The 19,179-nt window shown below is 53.5% G+C and overlaps 1 protein-coding gene across 3 annotated transcripts in view; it reads left to right on the top strand.

Moving 5' to 3' along the window:
* Positions 1 to 19,179, top strand: part of TLN1 (talin 1) — a 115,584-nt gene that overhangs the window by 23,371 nt on the left and 73,034 nt on the right. For all 3 annotated transcript variants that reach the window (XM_073684474.1, XM_073684488.1, XM_073684479.1), the window contains exons 2-11: positions 1,719 to 1,888; positions 5,050 to 5,147; positions 8,484 to 8,613; positions 9,604 to 9,756; positions 14,925 to 15,067; positions 15,210 to 15,337; positions 15,441 to 15,501; positions 15,582 to 15,686; positions 16,056 to 16,211; positions 16,287 to 16,388. In XM_073684474.1, the coding sequence (XP_073540575.1) occupies positions 1,759 to 1,888; positions 5,050 to 5,147; positions 8,484 to 8,613; positions 9,604 to 9,756; positions 14,925 to 15,067; positions 15,210 to 15,337; positions 15,441 to 15,501; positions 15,582 to 15,686; positions 16,056 to 16,211; positions 16,287 to 16,388 (1,206 nt within the window). In that variant the 5' untranslated portion in view covers positions 1,719 to 1,758. The remainder of the gene's footprint in view (positions 1 to 1,718; positions 1,889 to 5,049; positions 5,148 to 8,483; positions 8,614 to 9,603; positions 9,757 to 14,924; positions 15,068 to 15,209; positions 15,338 to 15,440; positions 15,502 to 15,581; positions 15,687 to 16,055; positions 16,212 to 16,286; positions 16,389 to 19,179) is intronic.

The following is a 19,179-nucleotide window of genomic DNA, read 5'->3' on the forward strand; positions in this document are numbered from 1 at the left end:
TCATACGCTCTTATATCACATACGTGTCACCTCTGTGTATATCATACGCTCTTATATCACATACGTGTCACCTCTGTGTATATCATACGCTTTTATATCACATACGTGTCACCTCTGTGTATATCATACGCTCGTATATCACATACCTGTCACCTCTGTGTATATCATACCCTCGTATATCACATACGTGTCACCTCTGTGTATATCATACGCTCGTATATCACATACCTGTCACCTCTGTGTATATCATACGCTCGTATATCACATACGTGTCACCTCTGTGTATATCATACGCTCGTATATCACATACGTGTCACCTCTGTGTATATCATACGCTCGTATATCACATACGTGTCACCTCTGTGTATATCATACGCTCGTATATCACATACCTGTCACCTCTGTGTATATCATACCCTCGTATATCACATACGTGTCACCTCTGTGTATATAATACGCTCGTATATCACATACGTGTCACCTCTGTGTATATCATACCCTCGTATATCACATACGTGTCACCTCTGTGTATATCATACGCTCGTATATCACATACGTGTCACCTCTGTGTATATCATACGCTCGTATATCACATACCTGTCACCTCTGTGTATATCATACGCTCGTATATCACATACCTGTCACCTCTGTGTATATCATACGCTCTTATATCACATACGTGTCACTTCTGTGTATATCATACGCTCGGATATCACATACCTGTCACCTCTGTGTATATCATACGCTCTTATATCACATACTTGTCACCTCTGTGTATATCATACGCTCGTATATCACATACCTGTCACCTCTGTGTATATCATACGCTCGGATATCACATACCTGTCACCTCTGTGTATATCATACGCTCGTATATCACATACCTGTCACCTCTGTGTATATCATACGCTCTTATATCACATACGTGTCACCTCTGTGTATATCATACGCTCGTATATCACATACCTGTCACCTCTGTGTATATCATACCCTCGTATATCACATACGTGTCACCTCTGTGTATATCATACGCTCTTATATCACATACGTGTCACCTCTGTGTATATCATACGCTCTTATATCACATACGTGTCACCTCTGTGTATATCATACGCTCGGATATCACATACCTGTCACCTCTGTGTATATCATACGCTCGTATATCACATACCTGTCACCTCTGTGTATATCATACCCTCGTATATCACATACGTGTCACCTCTGTGTATATCATACGCTCTTATATCACATACGTGTCACCTCTGTGTATATCATACGCTCGTATATCACATACCTGTCACCTCTGTGTATATCATACCCTCGTATATCACATACGTGTCACCTCTGTGTATATCATACGCTCGTATATCACATACGTGTCACCTCTGTGTATATCATACGCTCGTATATCACATACCTGTCACCTCTGTGTATATCATACCCTCGTATATCACATACTTGTCACCTCTGTGTATATCATACGCTCGTATATCACATACGTGTCACCTCTGTGTATATCCTACGCTCGTATATCACATGTATACCCCCCATGTATATCCTACGCTCGTATATCACATGTATACCCCCCGTGTATATCCTACGCTCGTATATCACATGTATACCCCCCATGTATATCATACGCTCGTATATCACATGTATACCCCCCCCGTGTTTTTCATACACTCTTATACGTCAGCTGTGGTCCTTTTCTCTTCCAGCTGTTTCCCATAGAGTAGTCCCCCCACCCCCACTGTAATCATGGTGGCGCTGTCGTTGAAGATCAGTATCGGCAATGTGGTGAAGACGATGCAGTTTGAACCGTCCACAATGATATATGACGCCTGTCGTATCATCCGGGAGCGCGTCCCCGAGGCTCAGATCGGCCAGCGTGAGTAATCCTGGGGTTCAGGTGGGAATCCATACAGCAAAGGGTCAACTGCTTTCCCTCCATTTGTCATTAAGAATATATATATATTACTATTACACAAATTATATACACACAAGTATTATACACACACACATTATATACATACACACACGTTATATGCACACATACACATTATACACACACACTGACACACACATATATTATACACACACAAAATACATACATATATATATACACACACACACAGTATGTATGTATGTGTGTATATATATATATATATATACACACACATTATACACATACATACATATATATACACACTGACACACACACAGTATACACACACAAAATACATACATATATATATATATATACACACACACACACACACACACACACACATTATACACACATACATACATATATATACACACTGACACACACATATATTATACATATATATATATATATATATATATATATATATATATATATATATATATATATATATATATATATGCATACAGTACAGACCAAAAGTTTGGACACACCTTCTCATTTAAAGATTTTTCTGTATTTTCTTGACTATGAAAATTGTACATTCACACTGAAGGCATCAAAACTATGAATTACCACATGTGGAATTATATACTTAACAAAAAAGTGTGAAACAACTGAAAATATGTCTTATATTCTAGGGTCTTCACAGTAGCCACCTTTTGCTTTGATGACTACTTTGCACACTCTTGGCATTCTCTTGATCAGCTTCAAGAGGTAGTCACCGGAAATGGTCTTCCAACAATCTTGAAGGAGTTCCCAGAGATGCTTAGCACTTGTTGGCCCTTTTGCCTTCACTCGGCGGTCCAGCTCACCCCAAACCATCTCGATTGGGTTCAGGCCTGGTGACTGTGGAGGCCAGGTCATCTGGCGTAGCACCCCATCACTCTCCTTCTTGGTCAAATAGCCCTTACACAGCCTGGAGGTGTGTTTGGGGTCATTGTCCTGTTGAAAAATAAATGATAGTCCAACTAAACGCAAACCGGATGGAATAGCATGCCGCTGCAAGATGCTGTGGTAGCCATGCTGGGTCAGTATGCCTTCAATTTTGAATAAATCCCCAACAGTGTCACCAGCAAAGCACCCCCACACCATCACACCTCCTCCTTCATGCTTCACGGTGGGAACCAGGCATGTAGAGTCCATCCGTTCACCTTTTCTGCGTCGCACAAAGACACGGTGGTTGGAACCAAAGATCTCAAATTTGGACTCATCAGACCAAAGCACAGATTTCCACTGGTCTAATGTCCATTCCTTGTGTTCTTTAGCCCAAACAAGTCTCTTCTGCTTGTTGCCTGTCCTTAGCAGTGGTTTCCTAGCAGCTATTTTACCATGAAGGCCGGCTGCACAAAGTCTCCTCTTAACAGTTGTTGTAGAGATGTGTCTGCTGCTAGAACTCTGTGTGGCATTGACCTGGTCTCTAATCTGAGCTGCTGTTAACCTGCGATTTCTGAGGCTGGTGACTCTGATAAACTTATCCTCAGAAGCAGAGGTGATTCTTGGTCTTCCTTTCCTGGGACGGTCCTCATGTGAGCCAGTTTCTTTGTAGCTCTTGATGATTTTTGCAACTGCACTTGGGGACACTTTCAAAGTTTGCCCAATTTTTCACACTGACTGACCTTCATTTCTTAAAGCAATGATGGTCACTCGTTTTTCTTTACTTAACTGCTTTTTTGTTGCCATAATACAAATTCTAACAGTCTATTCAGTAGGACTATCAGCTGTGTATCCACCAGACTTCTGCACAACACAACTGATGGTCCCAACCCCATTTATAAGGCAAGAAATCCCACTTATTAAACCTGACAGGGCACACCTGTGAAGTGAAGACCATTTCCGGTGACTACCTCTTGAAGCTCATCAAGAGAATGCCAAGAGTGTGCAAAGCAGTCATCAAAGCAAAAGGTGGCTACTGTGAAGACCCTAGAATATAAGACATATTTTCAGTTGTTCACACTTTTTATATATATATATATATATACACACACCCTGACACACATTATACCTGCACACACATATTCTACACATATTATATAGACACATTATACATACACACATTATATATACACACACATATATTATACACATATTACATACACACATTATATATACACACACATATATTATACACATATTACATACACACATTATACATACACACATATTGTACTCACACATGTACACACACACATATATATATACATACACATATTATACACACACACATTCTACACATATACACACATTACACATACACACACATTCTATACATAGATTGCAGGCTCTCCGGGGGGCTGCTGCCCCCTGCTCCTCTTCTTCTGCTGGGACCTCCTGCCTTGTGCTATCATCTTCCTGCTGTATCCGCCCCGCCCCATTGTACAAACTTTCCTAGGTTAGAAGGGGGCGGGGGTGGAATATGAAGAGACCCCATTACTGTGCCGTCAGTTTCCTGCTGATATCTGGCCCACTGCAGAAGATTTCCAGGGTTGGGAAGGGCTTGTGTGGGTCACCAGAGACCCCATTACTGTGCCGTCAGTTTCCTGCTATCTGCCCCACTGCAGAAGATTTCCAGGGTTGGGAAGGGCTTGTGTGGGTCACCAGAGACCCCATTACTGTGCCGTCAGTTTCCTGCTATCTGCCCCACTACAGAAGATTTCCAGGGTTGGGAAGGGCTTGTGTGGGTCACCAGAGACCCCATTACTGTGCCGTCAGTTTCCTGCTGATATCTGCCCCACTACAGAAGATTTCCAGGGTTGGGAAGGGCTTGTGTGGGTCACCAGAGACCCCATTACTGTGCCGTCAGTTTCCTGCTGATATCTGCCCCACTACAGAAGATTTCCAGGGTTGGGAAGGGCTTGTGTGGGTCACCAGAGACCCCATTGCTGTACTGTCATTTCGCTGCTGGTAGTGTTGAGAGGTCAGACATTGTGGGGTGAGATGTTTGAGGGGACAGACGGTGGGTGGAGGGTCACCCAGTGAGTAACCCCCCCTGTAGAGTCCCTGCTGTGGACCCTCAGGTCTCCAGCTCCTTTGGTTCCTGGGGCGTTCCTCAGAACGATCCTGATCTTGTGGTCACCGGATCTAATCTGCTGCTTCATTTCCAGCCAATGACTTCGGTCTCTTCTTGTCTGACGAGGATCCCAAGAAAGGGATTTGGCTGGAGGCCGGGAAGGCGCTGGATTATTACATGTTACGTAATGGGGTGAGTGTGCACCGTCCTAACACCTGCTCCTCCTGTATCATCACCTCCTGGTGATCTCACATCCGAAAACATCTCCTGAATATGCCACATAGGGCCACCCCGTCCCCGACTGTGCCCGGATGTCATGGCACGGTCAGGTCTGGTAGTGGTGTCCCGTAGTCATGTGACCTCTTCCCCCTCACGGTCAGGTCTGGTAGTGGTGTCATGTGACCTCTTTCCCCCTCACGGTCAGGTCTGGTAGTGGTGTCCTGTAGTCATGTGACCTCTTTCCCCCTCACGGTCAGGTCTGGTAGTGGTGTCATGTGACCTCTTTCCCCCTCACGGTCAGGTCTGGTAGTGGTGTCCTGTAGTCTTGTGACCTCTTCCCCCTCACAGTAAGTTCTGGTAGTGGTGTCCTGTAGTCATGTGACCTCTTTCCCCCTCACGGTCAGGTCTGGTAGTGGTGTCATGTGACCTCTTTCCCCCTCACGGTCAGGTCTGGTAGTGGTGTCCTGTAGTCATGTGACCTCTTCCCCCTCACAGTAAGTTCTGGTAGTGGTGTCCTGTAGTCATGTGACCTCTTCCCCCTCACAGTCAGGTCTGGTAGTGGTGTCCTGTAGTCATGTGACTTCTTCCCCCTCACAGTAAGTTCTGGTACTGGTGTCATGTAGTCATGTGACCTCTTTCCCCCTCACGGTCAGGTCTGGTAGTGGTGTCATGTGACCTCTTTCCCCCTCACGGTCAGGTCTGGTAGTGGTGTCCTGTAGTCATGTGACCTCTTCCCCCTCACGGTCAGGTCTGGTAGTGGTGTCATGTGACCTCTTTCCCCCTCACGGTCAGGTCTGGTAGTGGTGTCCTGTAGTCATGTGACCTCTTCCCCCTCACGGTCAGGTCTGGTAGTGGTGTCCTGTAGTCATGTGACCTCTTTCCCCCTCACGGTCAGGTCTGGTAGTGGTGTCCTGTAGTCATGTGACCTCTTCCCCCTCACAGTAAGTTCTGGTAGTGGTGTCCTGTAGTCATGTGACCTCTTCCCCCTCACAGTCAGGTCTGGTAGTGGTGTCCTGTAGTCATGTGACTTCTTCCCCCTCACAGTAAGTTCTGGTACTGGTCTCATGTAGTCATGTGACCTCTTCCCCCTCACGGTCAGGTCTGGTAGTGGTGTCATGTGACCTCTTTCCCCCTCACGGTCAGGTCTGGTAGTGGTGTCCTGTAGTCATGTGACCTCTTCCCCCTCACGGTCAGGTCTGGTAGTGGTGTCCTGTAGTCATGTGACCTCTTCCCCCTCACAGTAAATTCTGGTAGTGGTGTCCTGTAGTCATGTGACCTCTTCCCCCTCACGGTCAGGTCTGGTAGTGGTGTCGTGTAGTCATGTGACCTCTTCCCCCTCACGGTCAGGTCTGGTAGTGGTGTCCTGTAGTCATGTGACCTCTTCCCCCTCACGGTCAGGTCTGGTAGTGGTGTCCTGTAGTCATGTGACCTCTTCCCCCTTACGGTCAGGTCTGGTAGTGGTGTCCTGTAGTCATGTGACCTCTTCCCCCTCACGGTCAGGTATGGTAGTGGTGTCCTGTAGTCATGTGACCTCTTCCCCCTCACGGTCAGGTCTGGTAGTGGTGTCCTGTAGTCATGTGACCTCTTCCCCCTCACGGTCAGGTCTGGTAGCGGTGTCCTGTAGTCATGTGACCTCTTCCCCCTCACGGTCAGGTCTGGTAGTGGTGTCCTGTAGTCATGTGACCTCTTCCCCCTCACGGTCAGGTCTGGTAGTGGTGTCCTGTAGTCATGTGACCTCTTCCCCCTCACAGTCAGGTCTGGTAGTGGTGTCCTGTAGTCATGTGACCTCTTCCCCCTCACAGTCAGGTCTGGTAGTGGTGTCCTGTAGTCATGTGACTTCTTCCCCCTCACAGTAAGTTCTGGTACTGGTCTCATGTAGTCATGTGACCTCTTCCCCCTCACGGTCAGGTCTGGTAGTGGTGTCATGTGACCTCTTCCCCCTCACAGTCAGGTCTGGTAGTGGTGTCCTGTAGTCATGTGACCTCTTCCCCCTCACAGTCAGGTCTGGTAGTGGTGTCCTGTAGTCATGTGACTTCTTCCCCCTCACAGTAAGTTCTGGTACTGGTGTCATGTAGTCATGTGACCTCTTCCCCCTCGCGGTCAGGTCTGGTAGTGGTGTCCTGTAGTCATGTGACCTCTTCCCCCTCACAGTCAGGTCTGGTAGTGGTGTCATGTGACCTCTTTCCCCCTCACGGTCAGTTCTGGTAGTGGTGTCCTGTAGTCATGTGACCTCTTCCCCCTCACAGTAAGTTCTGGTAGTGGTGTCCTGTAGTCATGTGACTTCTTCCCCCTCACAGTAAGTTCTGGTACTGGTCTCATGTAGTCATGTGACCTCTTCCCCCTCACGGTCAGGTCTGGTAGTGGTGTCATGTGACCTCTTTCCCCCTCACGGTCAGGTATGGTAGTGGTGTCCTGTAGTCATGTGACCTCTTCCCCCTCACGGTCAGGTCTGGTAGTGGTGTCATGTAGTCATGTGACCTCTTCCCGCTCACGGTCAGGTCTGGTAGTGGTGTCCTGTAGTCATGTGACCTCTTCCCCCTCACGGTCAGGTCTGGTAGTGGTGTCCTGTAGTCATGTGACCTGTTCGCCCTCACGGTCAGGTCTGGTAGTGGTGTCCCGTAGTCATGTGACCTCTTCCCCCTCACGGTCAGGTCTGGTAGTGGTGTCCTGTAGTCATGTGACCTCTTCCCCCTCACGGTCAGGTCTGGTAATGGTGTCCTGTAGTCATGTGACCTCTTCCCCCTCACGGTCAGGTCTGGTAGTGGTGTCCTGTAGTCATGTGACCTCTTCCCCCTCACGGTCAGGTCTGGTAGTGGTGTCCTGTAGTCATGTGACCTCTTCCCCCTCACGGTCAGGTCTGGTAGTGGTGTCCTGTAGTCATGTGACCTCTTCCCCCTCACGGTCAGGTCTGGTAGTGGTGTCCTGTAGTCATGTGACCTCTTCCCCCTCACGGCCAGGTCTGGTAGTGGTGTCCTGTAGTCATGTGACCTCTTCCCCCTCACGGTCAGGTCTGGTAGTGGTGTCCTGTAGTCATGTGACCTCTTCCCCCTTACGGTCAGGTCTGGTAGTGGTGTCCTGTAGTCATGTGACCTCTTCCCCCTCACGGTCAGGTCTGGTAGTGGTGTCCTGTAGTCATGTGACCTCTTCCCCCTCACGGTCAGGTCTGGTAGTGGTGTCCTGTAGTCATGTGACCTCTTCCCCCTCACGGTCAGGTCTGGTAGTGGTGTCCTGTAGTCATGTGACCTCTTCCCCCTTACGGTCAGGTCTGGTAGTGGTGTCGTGATCTCATGATTCGTCTCTCACATACAGGACACCTTGGAATACAGAAAGAAGCAGCGTCCTCTCAAGATCCGCATGTTGGATGGGACTGTGAAAACTGTCATGGTGGACGACTCAAAGACCATGAGCGACCTATTGATGACAATCTGTGCCCGAATCGGTAAGTCTGACATGAGTTGGACTGATGCCTCCTTCTCCTGTGACTGGTGGTCTCTTTCACTAGCCTGAAAGACCATAAAAGGCTGAGACCTGGGGCAGTGAGGGGCGGCGTCTCTGCAGTACCTTCGAGGGGCGGCGTCTCTGCGGTACCTGCGAGGGGAGGGGCGTCTCTGCGGTACCTGCGAGGGGAGGGGCGTCTCTGCGGTACCTGCGAGGGGAGGGGCGTCTCGGCGGTACCTGCGAGGGGAGGGGCGTCTCGGCGGTACCTGCGAGGGGAGGGGCGTCTCGGCGGCACCTGCGAGGGGAGGGGCGTCTCGGCGGCACCTGCGAGGGGAGGAGCGTCTCGGCGGCACCTGCGAGGGGAGGGGCGTCTCGGCGGCACCTGCGAGGGGAGGGGCGTCTCGGCGGCACCTGCGAGGGGAGGGGCGTCTCGGCGGCACCTGCGAGGGGAGGGGCGTCTCGGCGGTACCTGCGAGGGGAGGGGCGTCTCGGCGGTACCTGCGAGGGGAGGGGCGTCTCGGCGGTACCTGCGAGGGGAGGGGCGTCTCGGCGGTACCTGCGAGGGGAGGGGCGTCTCGGCGGTACCTGCGAGGGGAGGGGCGTCTCGGCGGCACCTGCGAGGGGAGGGGCGTCTCGGCGGCACCTGCGAGGGGAGGGGCGTCTCGGCGGCACCTGCGAGGGGAGGGGCGTCTCGGCGGCACCTGCGAGGGGCGGCGTCTCGGCGGTACCTGCGAGGGGAGGGGCGTCTCGGCGGCACCTGCGAGGGGAGGGGCGTCTCGGCGGCACCTGCGAGGGGAGGGGCGTCTCGGCGGCACCTGCGAGGGGAGGGGCGTCTCGGCGGCACCTGCGAGGGGAGGGGCGTCTCGGCGGCACCTGCGAGGGGAGGGGCGTCTCGGCGGCACCTGCGAGGGGCGGCGTCTCGGCGGTACCTGCGAGGGTCAGCGGTAGTCAGATGATTTTGCTGTGATCACTTGTGTTCCTGCCTCTGCAGGTATCACAAATTACGATGAGTATTCCCTTGTGCGAGACATACTGGAGGAGAAGAAGGAAGAGGTCACTGGTACACTGAAACGAGACAAAACTCTACTGCGAGATGACAAAAAGATGGAAAAGCTGAAGCAGAAGCTGCACACAGATGATGAATGTGAGTCTTATTACAGTCCTGCAGTATTATTCCATGCCTGCTGTAATCCACAGAGCCGGGAAGATGGTAATAGAACCTGCTGTGACTGATAGCAGATGAGGAGCCAGGCAGGAGAGGCTCCTGTGACTGATAGGAGATGAGGAGCCGGGCAGGAGAGGCTGCTGTGACTGATAGGAGATGAGGAGCCGGGCAGGAGAGGCTGCTGTGACTGATAGGAGATGAGATGAGCCAGGCAGGAGAGGCTGCTGTGACTGATAGGAGATGAGGAGCCGGGCAGGAGAGGCTGCTGTGACTGATAGGAGATGAGGAGCCGGGCAGGAGAGGCTCCTGTGACTGATAGGAGATGAGGAGCCGGGCAGGAGAGGCTGCTGTGACTGATAGGAGATGAGGAGCCGGGCAGGAGAGGCTGCTGTGACTGATAGGAGATGAGGAGCCGGGCAGGAGAGGCTGCTGTGACTGATAGGAGATGAGGAGCCGGGCAGGAGAGGCTGCTGTGACTGATAGGAGATGAGGAGCCGGGCAGGAGAGGCTCCTGTGACTGATAGGAGATGAGGAGCCGGGCAGGAGAGGCTGCTGTGACGGATAGGAGATGAGGAGCCGGGCAGGAGAGGCTGCTGTGACTGATAGGAGATGAGATGAGCCAGGCAGGAGAGGCTGCTGTGACGGATAGGAGATGAGGAGCCGGGCAGGAGAGGCTGCTGTGACGGATAGGAGATGAGGAGCCGGGCAGGAGAGGCTGCTGTGACTGATAGGAGATGAGGAGCCGGGCAGGAGAGGCTGCTGTGACTGATAGGAGATGAAGAGCCGGGCAGTAGAGGCTGCTGTGACGGATAGGAGATGAGGAGCCGGGCAGGAGAGGCTGCTGTGACGGATAGGAGATGAGGAGCCGGGCAGGAGAGGCTCCTGTGACTGATAGGAGATGAGGAGCCGGGCAGGAGAGGCTGCTGTGACGGATAGGAGATGAGGAGCCGGGCAGGAGAGGCTGCTGTGACTGATAGGAGATGAAGAGCCGGGCAGGAGAGGCTGCTGTGACTGATAGGAGATGAGCCGGGCAGGAGAGGCTGCTGTGACGGATAGGAGATGAGGAGCCGGGCAGGAGAGGCTGCTGTGACGGATAGGAGATGAGGAGCCGGGCAGGAGAGGTTGCTGTGACGGATAGGAGATGAGGAGCCGGGCAGGAGAGGTTGCTGTGACGGATAGGAGATGAGGAGCCGGGCAGGAGAGGCTGCTGTGACGGATAGGAGATGAGGAGCCGGGCAGGAGAGGCTGCTGTGACTGATAGGAGATGAAGAGCCGGGCAGGAGAGGCTGCTGTGACTGATATGAGATGAGCCGGGCAGGAGAGACTGCTGTGACTGATAGGAGATGAGGAGCCAGGCAGGAGAGGCTGCTGTGACTGATAGGAGATGAGGAGCCGGGCAGGAGATGCTGCTGTGACGTATAGGAGATGAGGAGCCGGGCAGGAGAGGCTGCTGTGACTGATAGGAGATGAAGAGCCGGGCAGGAGAGGCTGCTGTGACGGATAGGAGATGAGGAGCCGGGCAGGAGAGGCTGCTGTGACTGATAGGAGATGAGGAGCCGGGCAGGAGAGGCTCCTGTGACTGATAGGAGATGAGGAGCCGGGCAGGAGAGGCTGCTGTGACTGATGGCAGGAGAGGCTGCTGTGACTGATGGCAGGAGAGGCTGCTGTGACTGATGGCAGGAGAGGCTGCTGTGACTGATGGCAGGAGAGGCTGCTGTGACTGATGGCAGGAGAGGCTGCTGTGACTGATGGCAGGAGAGGCTGCTGTGACTGATGGCAGGAGAGGCTGCTGTGACTGATGGCAGGAGAGGCTGCTGTGACTGATGGCAGGAGAGGCTGCTGTGACTGATGGCAGGAGAGGCTGCTGTGACTGATGGCAGGAGAGGCTGCTGTGACTGATGGCAGGAGAGGCTGCTGTGACTGATGGCAGGAGAGGCTGCTGTGACTGATGGCAGGAGAGGCTGCTGTGACTGATGGCAGGAGAGGCTGCTGTGACTGATGGCAGGAGAGGCTGCTGTGACTGATAGGAGATGAGGAGCCGGGCAGGAGAGGTTGCTGTGACGGATAGGAGATGAGGAGCCGGGCAGGAGAGGTTGCTGTGACGGATAGGAGATGAGGAGCCGGGCAGGAGAGGCTGCTGTGACGGATAGGAGATGAGGAGCCGGGCAGGAGAGGCTGCTGTGACTGATAGGAGATGATGAGCCGGGCAGGAGAGGCTGCTGTGACTGATATGAGATGAGCCGGGCAGGAGAGACTGCTGTGACTGATAGGAGATGAGGAGCCAGGCAGGAGAGGCTGCTGTGACTGATAGGAGATGAGGAGCCGGGCAGGAGAGGCTGCTGTGACGTATAGGAGATGAGGAGCCGGGCAGGAGAGGCTGCTGTGACGGATAGGAGATGAGGAGCCGGGCAGGAGAGGCTGCTGTGACGGATAGGAGATGAGGAGCCGGGCAGGAGAGGCTGCTGTGACTGATAGGAGATGAAGAGCCGGGCAGGAGAGGCTGCTGTGACGGATAGGAGATGAGGAGCCGGGCAGGAGAGGCTGCTGTGACTGATAGGAGATGAGGAGCCGGGCAGGAGAGGCTGCTGTGACGGATAGGAGATGAGGAGCCAGGCAGGAGAGGCTGCTGTGACTGATAGGAGATGAGGAGCCGGGCAGGAGAGGCTGCTGTGACGTATAGGAGATGAGGAGCCGGGCAGGAGAGGCTGCTGTGACGGATAGGAGATGAGGAGCCGGGCAGGAGAGGCTGCTGTGACGGATAGGAGATGAGGAGCCGGGCAGGAGAGGCTGCTGTGACTGATAGGAGATGAAGAGCCGGGCAGGAGAGGCTGCTGTGACGGATAGGAGATGAGGAGCCGGGCAGGAGAGGCTGCTGTGACTGATAGGAGATGAGGAGCCGGGCAGGAGAGGCTGCTGTGACGGATAGGAGATGAGGAGCCGGGCAGGAGAGGCTGCTGTGACGGATAGGAGATGAGGAGCCGGGCAGGAGAGGCTGCTGTGACGGATAGGAGATGAGGAGCCGGGCAGGAGAGGCTGCTGTGACTGATAGGAGATGAGGAGCCGGGCAGGAGAGGCTGCTGTGACTGATAGGAGATGAGGAGCCGGGCAGGAGAGGCTGCTGTGACTGATGGCAGGAGAGGCTGCTGTGACTGATGGCAGGAGAGGCTGCTGTGACTGATGGCAGGAGAGGCTGCTGTGACTGATGGCAGGAGAGGCTGCTGTGACTGATGGCAGGAGAGGCTGCTGTGACTGATGGCAGGAGAGGCTGCTGTGACTGATGGCAGGAGAGGCTGCTGTGACTGATGGCAGGAGAGGCTGCTGTGACTGATGGCAGGAGAGGCTGCTGTGACTGATGGCAGGAGAGGCTGCTGTGACTGATGGCAGGAGAGGCTGCTGTGACTGATGGCAGGAGAGGCTGCTGTGACTGATGGCAGGAGAGGCTGCTGTGACTGTTGGCAGGAGAGGCTGCTGTGACTGATGGCAGGAGAGGCTGCTGTGACTGATGGCAGGAGAGGCTGCTGTGACTGATGGCAGGAGAGGCTGCTGTGACTGATGGCAGGAGAGGCTGCTGTGACTGATGGCAGGAGAGGCTGCTGTGACTGATGGCAGGAGAGGCTGCTGTGACTGATGGCAGGAGAGGCTGCTGTGACTGATGGCAGGAGAGGCTGCTGTGACTGATGGCAGGAGAGGCTGCTGTGACTGATGGCAGGAGAGGCTGCTGTGACTGGTTGGGGATGAGGAGCCGGGCAGGAGAGGCTGGTTGGGGATGAGGAGCCGGGCAGGAGAGGCTGGTTGGGGATGAGGAGCCGGGCAGGAGAGGCTGGTTGGGGATGAGGAGCCGGGCAGGAGAGGCTGGTTGGGGATGAGGAGCCGGGCAGGAGAGGCTGGTTGGGGATGAGGAGCCGGGCAGGAGAGGCTGCTGTGACGGATAGGAGATGAGGAGCCGGGCAGGAGAGGCTGCTGTGACAGATAGGAGATGAGGAGCCGGGCAGGAGAGGCTGCTGTGACGGATAGGAGATGAGGAGCCGGGCAGGAGAGGCTGCTGTGACTGATAGGAGATGAGGAGCCGGGCAGGAGAGGCTGCTGTGACTGATAGGAGATGAGGAGCCGGGCAGGAGAGGCTGCTGTGACTGATAGGAGATGAGGAGCCGGGCAGGAGAGGCTGCTGTGACTGATAGGAGATGAGGAGCCGGGCAGGAGAGACTGGTTGGGGATGAGGAGCCGGGCAGGAGAGACTGGTTGGGGATGAGGAGCCGGGCAGGAGAGACTGGTTGGGGATGAGGAGCCGGGCAGGAGAGACTGGTTGGGGATGAGGAGCCGGGCAGGAGAGACTGGTTGGGGATGAGGAGCCGGGCAGGAGAGACTGGTTGGGGGATGAGGAGCCGGGCAGGAGAGACTGGTTGGGGATGAGGAGCCGGGCAGGAGAGACTGGTTGGGGATGAGGAGCCGGGCAGGAGAGACTGGTTGGGGATGAGGAGCCGGGCAGGAGAGACTGGTTGGGGATGAGGAGCCGGGCAGGAGAGACTGGTTGGGGATGAGGAGCCGGGCAGGAGAGACTGGTTGGGGATGAGGAGCCGGGCAGGAGAGACTGGTTGGGGATGAGGAGCCGGGCAGGAGACACTGGTTGGGGATGAGGAGCCGGGCAGGAGAGACTGGTTGGGGATGAGGAGCCGGGCAGGAGAGACTGGTTGGGGATGAGGAGCCGGGCAGGAGAGACTGGTTGGGGATGAGGAGCCGGGCAGGAGAGACTGGTTGGGGATGAGGAGCCGGGCAGGAGAGACTGGTTGGGGATGAGGAGCCGGGCAGGAGAGACTGGTTGGGGATGAGGAGCCGGGCAGGAGAGACTGGTTGGGGATGAGGAGATTGGCAGGAGGACCTCTCCTATTAGTTGATGCCCGTTGATTTGAATGACCAGTACACTGCTGAATGACTTTGACAGAACAAGGTTTTGGAAATTGGTGAAGGTCCACACTGACAGTTTACAAGGACATGCTACTCGCCATGTATCTGAGACCTTTCAGAGGATGACCTTTGGAAAGATTTCTCTTTGAGTGGCTGCAGTATTAAAGGGTCCTGAAGGGTCCTGAAGGGCAGCAGCTTGCTGAGAGGTCTCTCTGGATGAGTCTCAATTAATTATTTTTTTGCAGTGAATTGGTTGGATCCAGGACGGACACTGCGAGAACAAGGAGTGGATGAGAATGAGACTCTTCTGCTGAGGCGCAAGTTCTTCTACTCTGACCAGAATGTGGACTCCCGGGACCCAGTGCAGCTGAACCTCCTGTATGTGCAGGTGTGTGTCCCTCTGCTCTGGAGCTGTGCTCCCTCTCCGCGCTCCCTCTCCGCGCTCCCCCTCCGCGCTCCCCCTCCGCGCTCCTCACCGTGCCACGCATGATCCACTTCTCTTCTCACCTGCTTCTTCTGACATCTTCTAGGCTCGGGATGACATTCTGAACGGCTCCCACCCCGTCTCCTTTGATAAGGCTTGTGAATTTGCTGGTTACCAGTGTCAGGTGCAGTTCGGTCCACACAATGAGATGAAGCACAAGCCAGGCTTTCTGGAGTAAGTGGAGTGGCTGATGAGGGTGCTTCTGCTTTTTAGTTTGGTGGTGACTGTCCTGGTGTGTGCGCCCCACAATACTCTTCACTAAATACTCTTATTGCAGATTAAAAGATTTTTTGCCGAAAGAGTACATCAAGCAGAAGGGGGAGCGAAAGATCTTTCTGGTGAGTGTGACGTGCGATGAGAGGTGTGTGGTTTGGAGCGTGCTTACAGTCTGCGCCATGCTGTCTTCTCCCTCTCGTAGTCTCACAAGCAGTGCGGTAACATGAGTGAGATAGAAGCGAAGGCTCGATATGTGAAGCTGGCGCGGTCTCTGAAGACCTACGGCGTCTCCTTCTTCCTCGTCAAGGTGAGCAGGTGACACATCACACAGGTTGCCCACATGTTAGTGGACCTGATCGCATCCCGTCCACTGCCCCCCGTTATTGCCACCAGGCTGACGTGCCGGCCTCTGTATCCTCGAACAGGGGCACCCGTCAAACTCTATCGCTGGTTTATAAGTTTAGTTACTTGTGTGATGTCTTTATACTATGAAAGTACAAGTAAATATTGGTGAAAAACACTTAAAAATACCTTCAGGAAGAATCCTGGCTTATTTACACCATTGTTTGGTTACAGGATCTCCGTCCTGTGCTTTTTCCACTCATTGGCCATCCTCTTCTTGCTCCGGCCTCTCGGTCTGGTGGCTCTTTGTTATTACCATTCTCTGTTGTTCTAGGAAAAAATGAAGGGTAAGAACAAGCTGGTTCCTCGGCTTCTGGGCATCACCAAGGAATGTGTTATGAGGGTAGATGAGAAGACCAAGGAAGTGATCCAGGAGTGGAACCTAACCAACATCAAGCGCTGGGCCGCGTCCCCCAAGAGCTTCACATTGGTCAGTAGCTCACACGTGTCTTATCAGCTCTGCCTCCTACAGGGTCTGATCTCCTCTAATCCTATGTATTCTTAGGACTTCGGAGACTATCAAGATGGCTACTACTCTGTGCAGACTACAGAAGGAGAGCAAATTGCTCAGCTCATTGCTGGATACATCGACATCATCCTAAAAAAGGTGACGACGACAGCAGACTCACTTGCCCTTGACATGAGTGTATATATTTGTGTGCAGTCTTCTTCTTTTCCCCTTCCTGTTTGGCTTGGATGTCGTCTTTTTCCCTACATCTCTGAACCGGTCGTCGCCTTTTACCCCCTTCTTGTTTGAGCCGCTGTCGTCTTCTACCGCTTTCCTGTCTGGGCAAGTAGTCTTCTTCGCCTCATCCCCTGAGCCTGTCGTTTATTATTATTATTATTAATAATAATAATAATAATATTACCTTCCTTCCTTCCTGAGCCCCTTCCTTCCTTCCTTCCTGAGCCCCTTCCATCCTGCCTTCCTGAGCCCCTTCCTTCCTTCCTGAGCCCCTTCCTTCCTTCCTTCCTGAGCCCCTTCCTTCCTTCCTTCCTGAGCCCCTTCCTTCCTTCCTTCCTGAGCCCCTTCCTTCCTTCCTGAGCCCCTTCCTTCCTTCCTGAGCCCCTTCCTTCCTTCCTTCCTGAGCCCCTTCCTTCCTTCCTTCCTGAGCCCCTTCCTTCCTTCCTGAGCCCCTTCCTTCCTTCCTGAGCCCCTTCCTTCCTTCCTGAGCCCCTTACTTCCTTCCTTCCTTCCTGAGCCCCTTACTTCCTTCCTTCCTTCCTGAGCCCCTCACTTCCTTCCTTCCTGAGCCCCTCACTTCCTTCCTTCCTGAGCCCCTCACTTCCTTCCTTCCTGAGCCCCTTTCTTACTTCCTTCTTTCCTTCCTGAGCCCCTTCCTTCCTTCCTGAGCCCCTTCCTTCCTTCCTTAGCCCCTTACTTCCTTCCTTCCTTCCTGAGCCCCTCACTTCCTTCCTTCCTGAGCCCCTCACTTCCTTCCTTCCTGAGCCCCTCACTTCCTTCCTTCCTTCCTTCCTGAGCCCCTTCCTTCCTTCCTGAGCCCCTTTCTTACTTCCTTCCTTCCTGAGCCCCTTTCTTACTTCCTTCCTTCCTGAGCCCCTTCCTTCCTTCCTGAGCCCCTTACTTCCTTCTTTCCTTCCTGAGCCCCTTCTTTCCTTCCTGAGCCCCTTACTTCTTTCCTTCCTGAGCCCCTTACTTCCTTCCTTCCTGAGCCCCTTACTTCCTTCCTTCCTGAGCCCCTTCCTTCCTTCCTTCCTGAGCTCCTTACTTCCTTCCTTCCTTCCTGAGCCCCTCACTTCCTTCCTTCCTGAGCCCCTCACTTCCTTCCTTCCTTCCTTCCTGAGCCCCTTCCTTCCTTCCTGAGCCCCTTTCTTACTTCCTTCTTTCCTGAGCCCCTTCCTTCCTTCTTTCCTGAGCCCCTTCCTTCCTTCTTTCCTGAGCCCCTTCCTTCCTTCTTTCCTGAGCCCCTTCCTTCCTTCTTTCCTGAGCCCCTTCCTTCCTTCTTTCCTGAGCCCCTTCCTTCCTTCTTTCCTGAGCCCCTTCCTTCCTTCTTTCCTGAGCCCCTTCCTTCCTTCTTTCCTGAGCCCCTTCCTTCCTTCTTTCCTGAGCCCCTTCCTTCCTTCTTTCCTGAGCCCCTTCCTTCCTTCTTTCCTGAGCCCCTTCCTTCCTTCTTTCCTGAGCCCCTTCCTTCCTTCTTTCCTGAGCCCCTTCCTTCCTTCTTTCCTGAGCCCCTTCCTTCCTTCTTTCCTGAGCCCCTTCCTTCCTTCTTTCCTGAGCCCCTTACTTCCTTCTTTCCTGAGCCCCTTCCTTCCTTCCTTCCTGAGCCCCTTACTTACTTCCTTCTTTCCTTCCTGAGCCCCTTACTTACTTCCTTCTTTCCTTCCTGAGCCCCTTACTTCCTTCCTGAGCCCCTTCCTTCCTTCCTTCCTGAGCCCCTTACTTACTTCCTTCTTTCCTTCCTTCCTGAGCCCCTTACTTCCTTCCTTCTTTCCTTCCTTCCTGAGCCCCTTACTTCCTTCCTTCCTGAGTCCCTTACTTCCTTCCTTCCTGAGTCCCTTACTTCCTTCCTTCCTGAGTCCCTTCCTTCCTTCCTTCCTGAGTCCCTTACTTCCTTCCTTCCTGAGCCCCTTACTTCCTTCCTTCCTGAGCCCCTTACTTCCTTCCTTCCTGAGCCCCTTACTTCCTTCCTTCCTGAGCCCCTTACTTCCTTCCTTCCTGAGCACCTTACTTCCTTCCTTCCTGAGCCCCTTACTTCCTTCCTTCCTTCCTGAGCCCCTTCCTTCCTTCCTGAGCCCCTTACTTCCTTCCTTCCTGAGCCCCTTACTTACTTCCTTCTTTCCTTCCTTCCTGAGCCCCTTACTTACTTCCTTCTTTCCTTCCTTCCTGAGCCCCTTACTTCCTTCCTTCCTGAGCCCCTTACTTCCTTCCTTCCTGAGCCCCTTACTTCCTTCCTTCCTGAGCCCCTTACTTCCTTCCTTCCTGAGCCCCTTACTTCCTTCTTTCCTTCCTGAGCCCCTTACTTCCTTCTTTCCTTCCTGAGCCCCTTACTTCCTTCTTTCCTTCCTGAGCCCCTTACTTCCTTCTTTCCTTCCTGAGCCCCTTACTTCCTTCTTTCCTTCCTGAGCCCCTTCCTTCCTTCCTGAGCTCCTTCCTTCCTTCCTTCCTGAGCCCCTTCCTTCCTTCCTTCCTGAGCCCCTTCCTTCCTTCCTTCCTGAGCCCCTTCCTTCCTTCCTTCCTTCCTGAGCCCCTTCCTTCCTTCCTTCCTGAGCCCCTTCCTTCCTTCCTTCCTGAGCCCCTTCCTTCCTTCCTTCCTGAGCCCCTTCCTTCCTTCCTTCCTGAGCCCCTTCCTTCCTTCCTTCCTGAGCCCCTTCCTTCCTTCCTTCCTGAGCCCCTTCCTTCCTTCCTTCCTGAGCCCCTTCCTTCCTTCCTGAGCCCC

Source organism: Phyllobates terribilis, unplaced genomic scaffold, assembly GCF_046119375.1.
Source record: "Phyllobates terribilis strain yellow unplaced genomic scaffold, ASM4611937v1 Scaffold_1__5_contigs__length_1240528914, whole genome shotgun sequence".
Classification (NCBI taxonomy): domain Eukaryota; kingdom Metazoa; phylum Chordata; class Amphibia; order Anura; family Dendrobatidae; genus Phyllobates; species Phyllobates terribilis.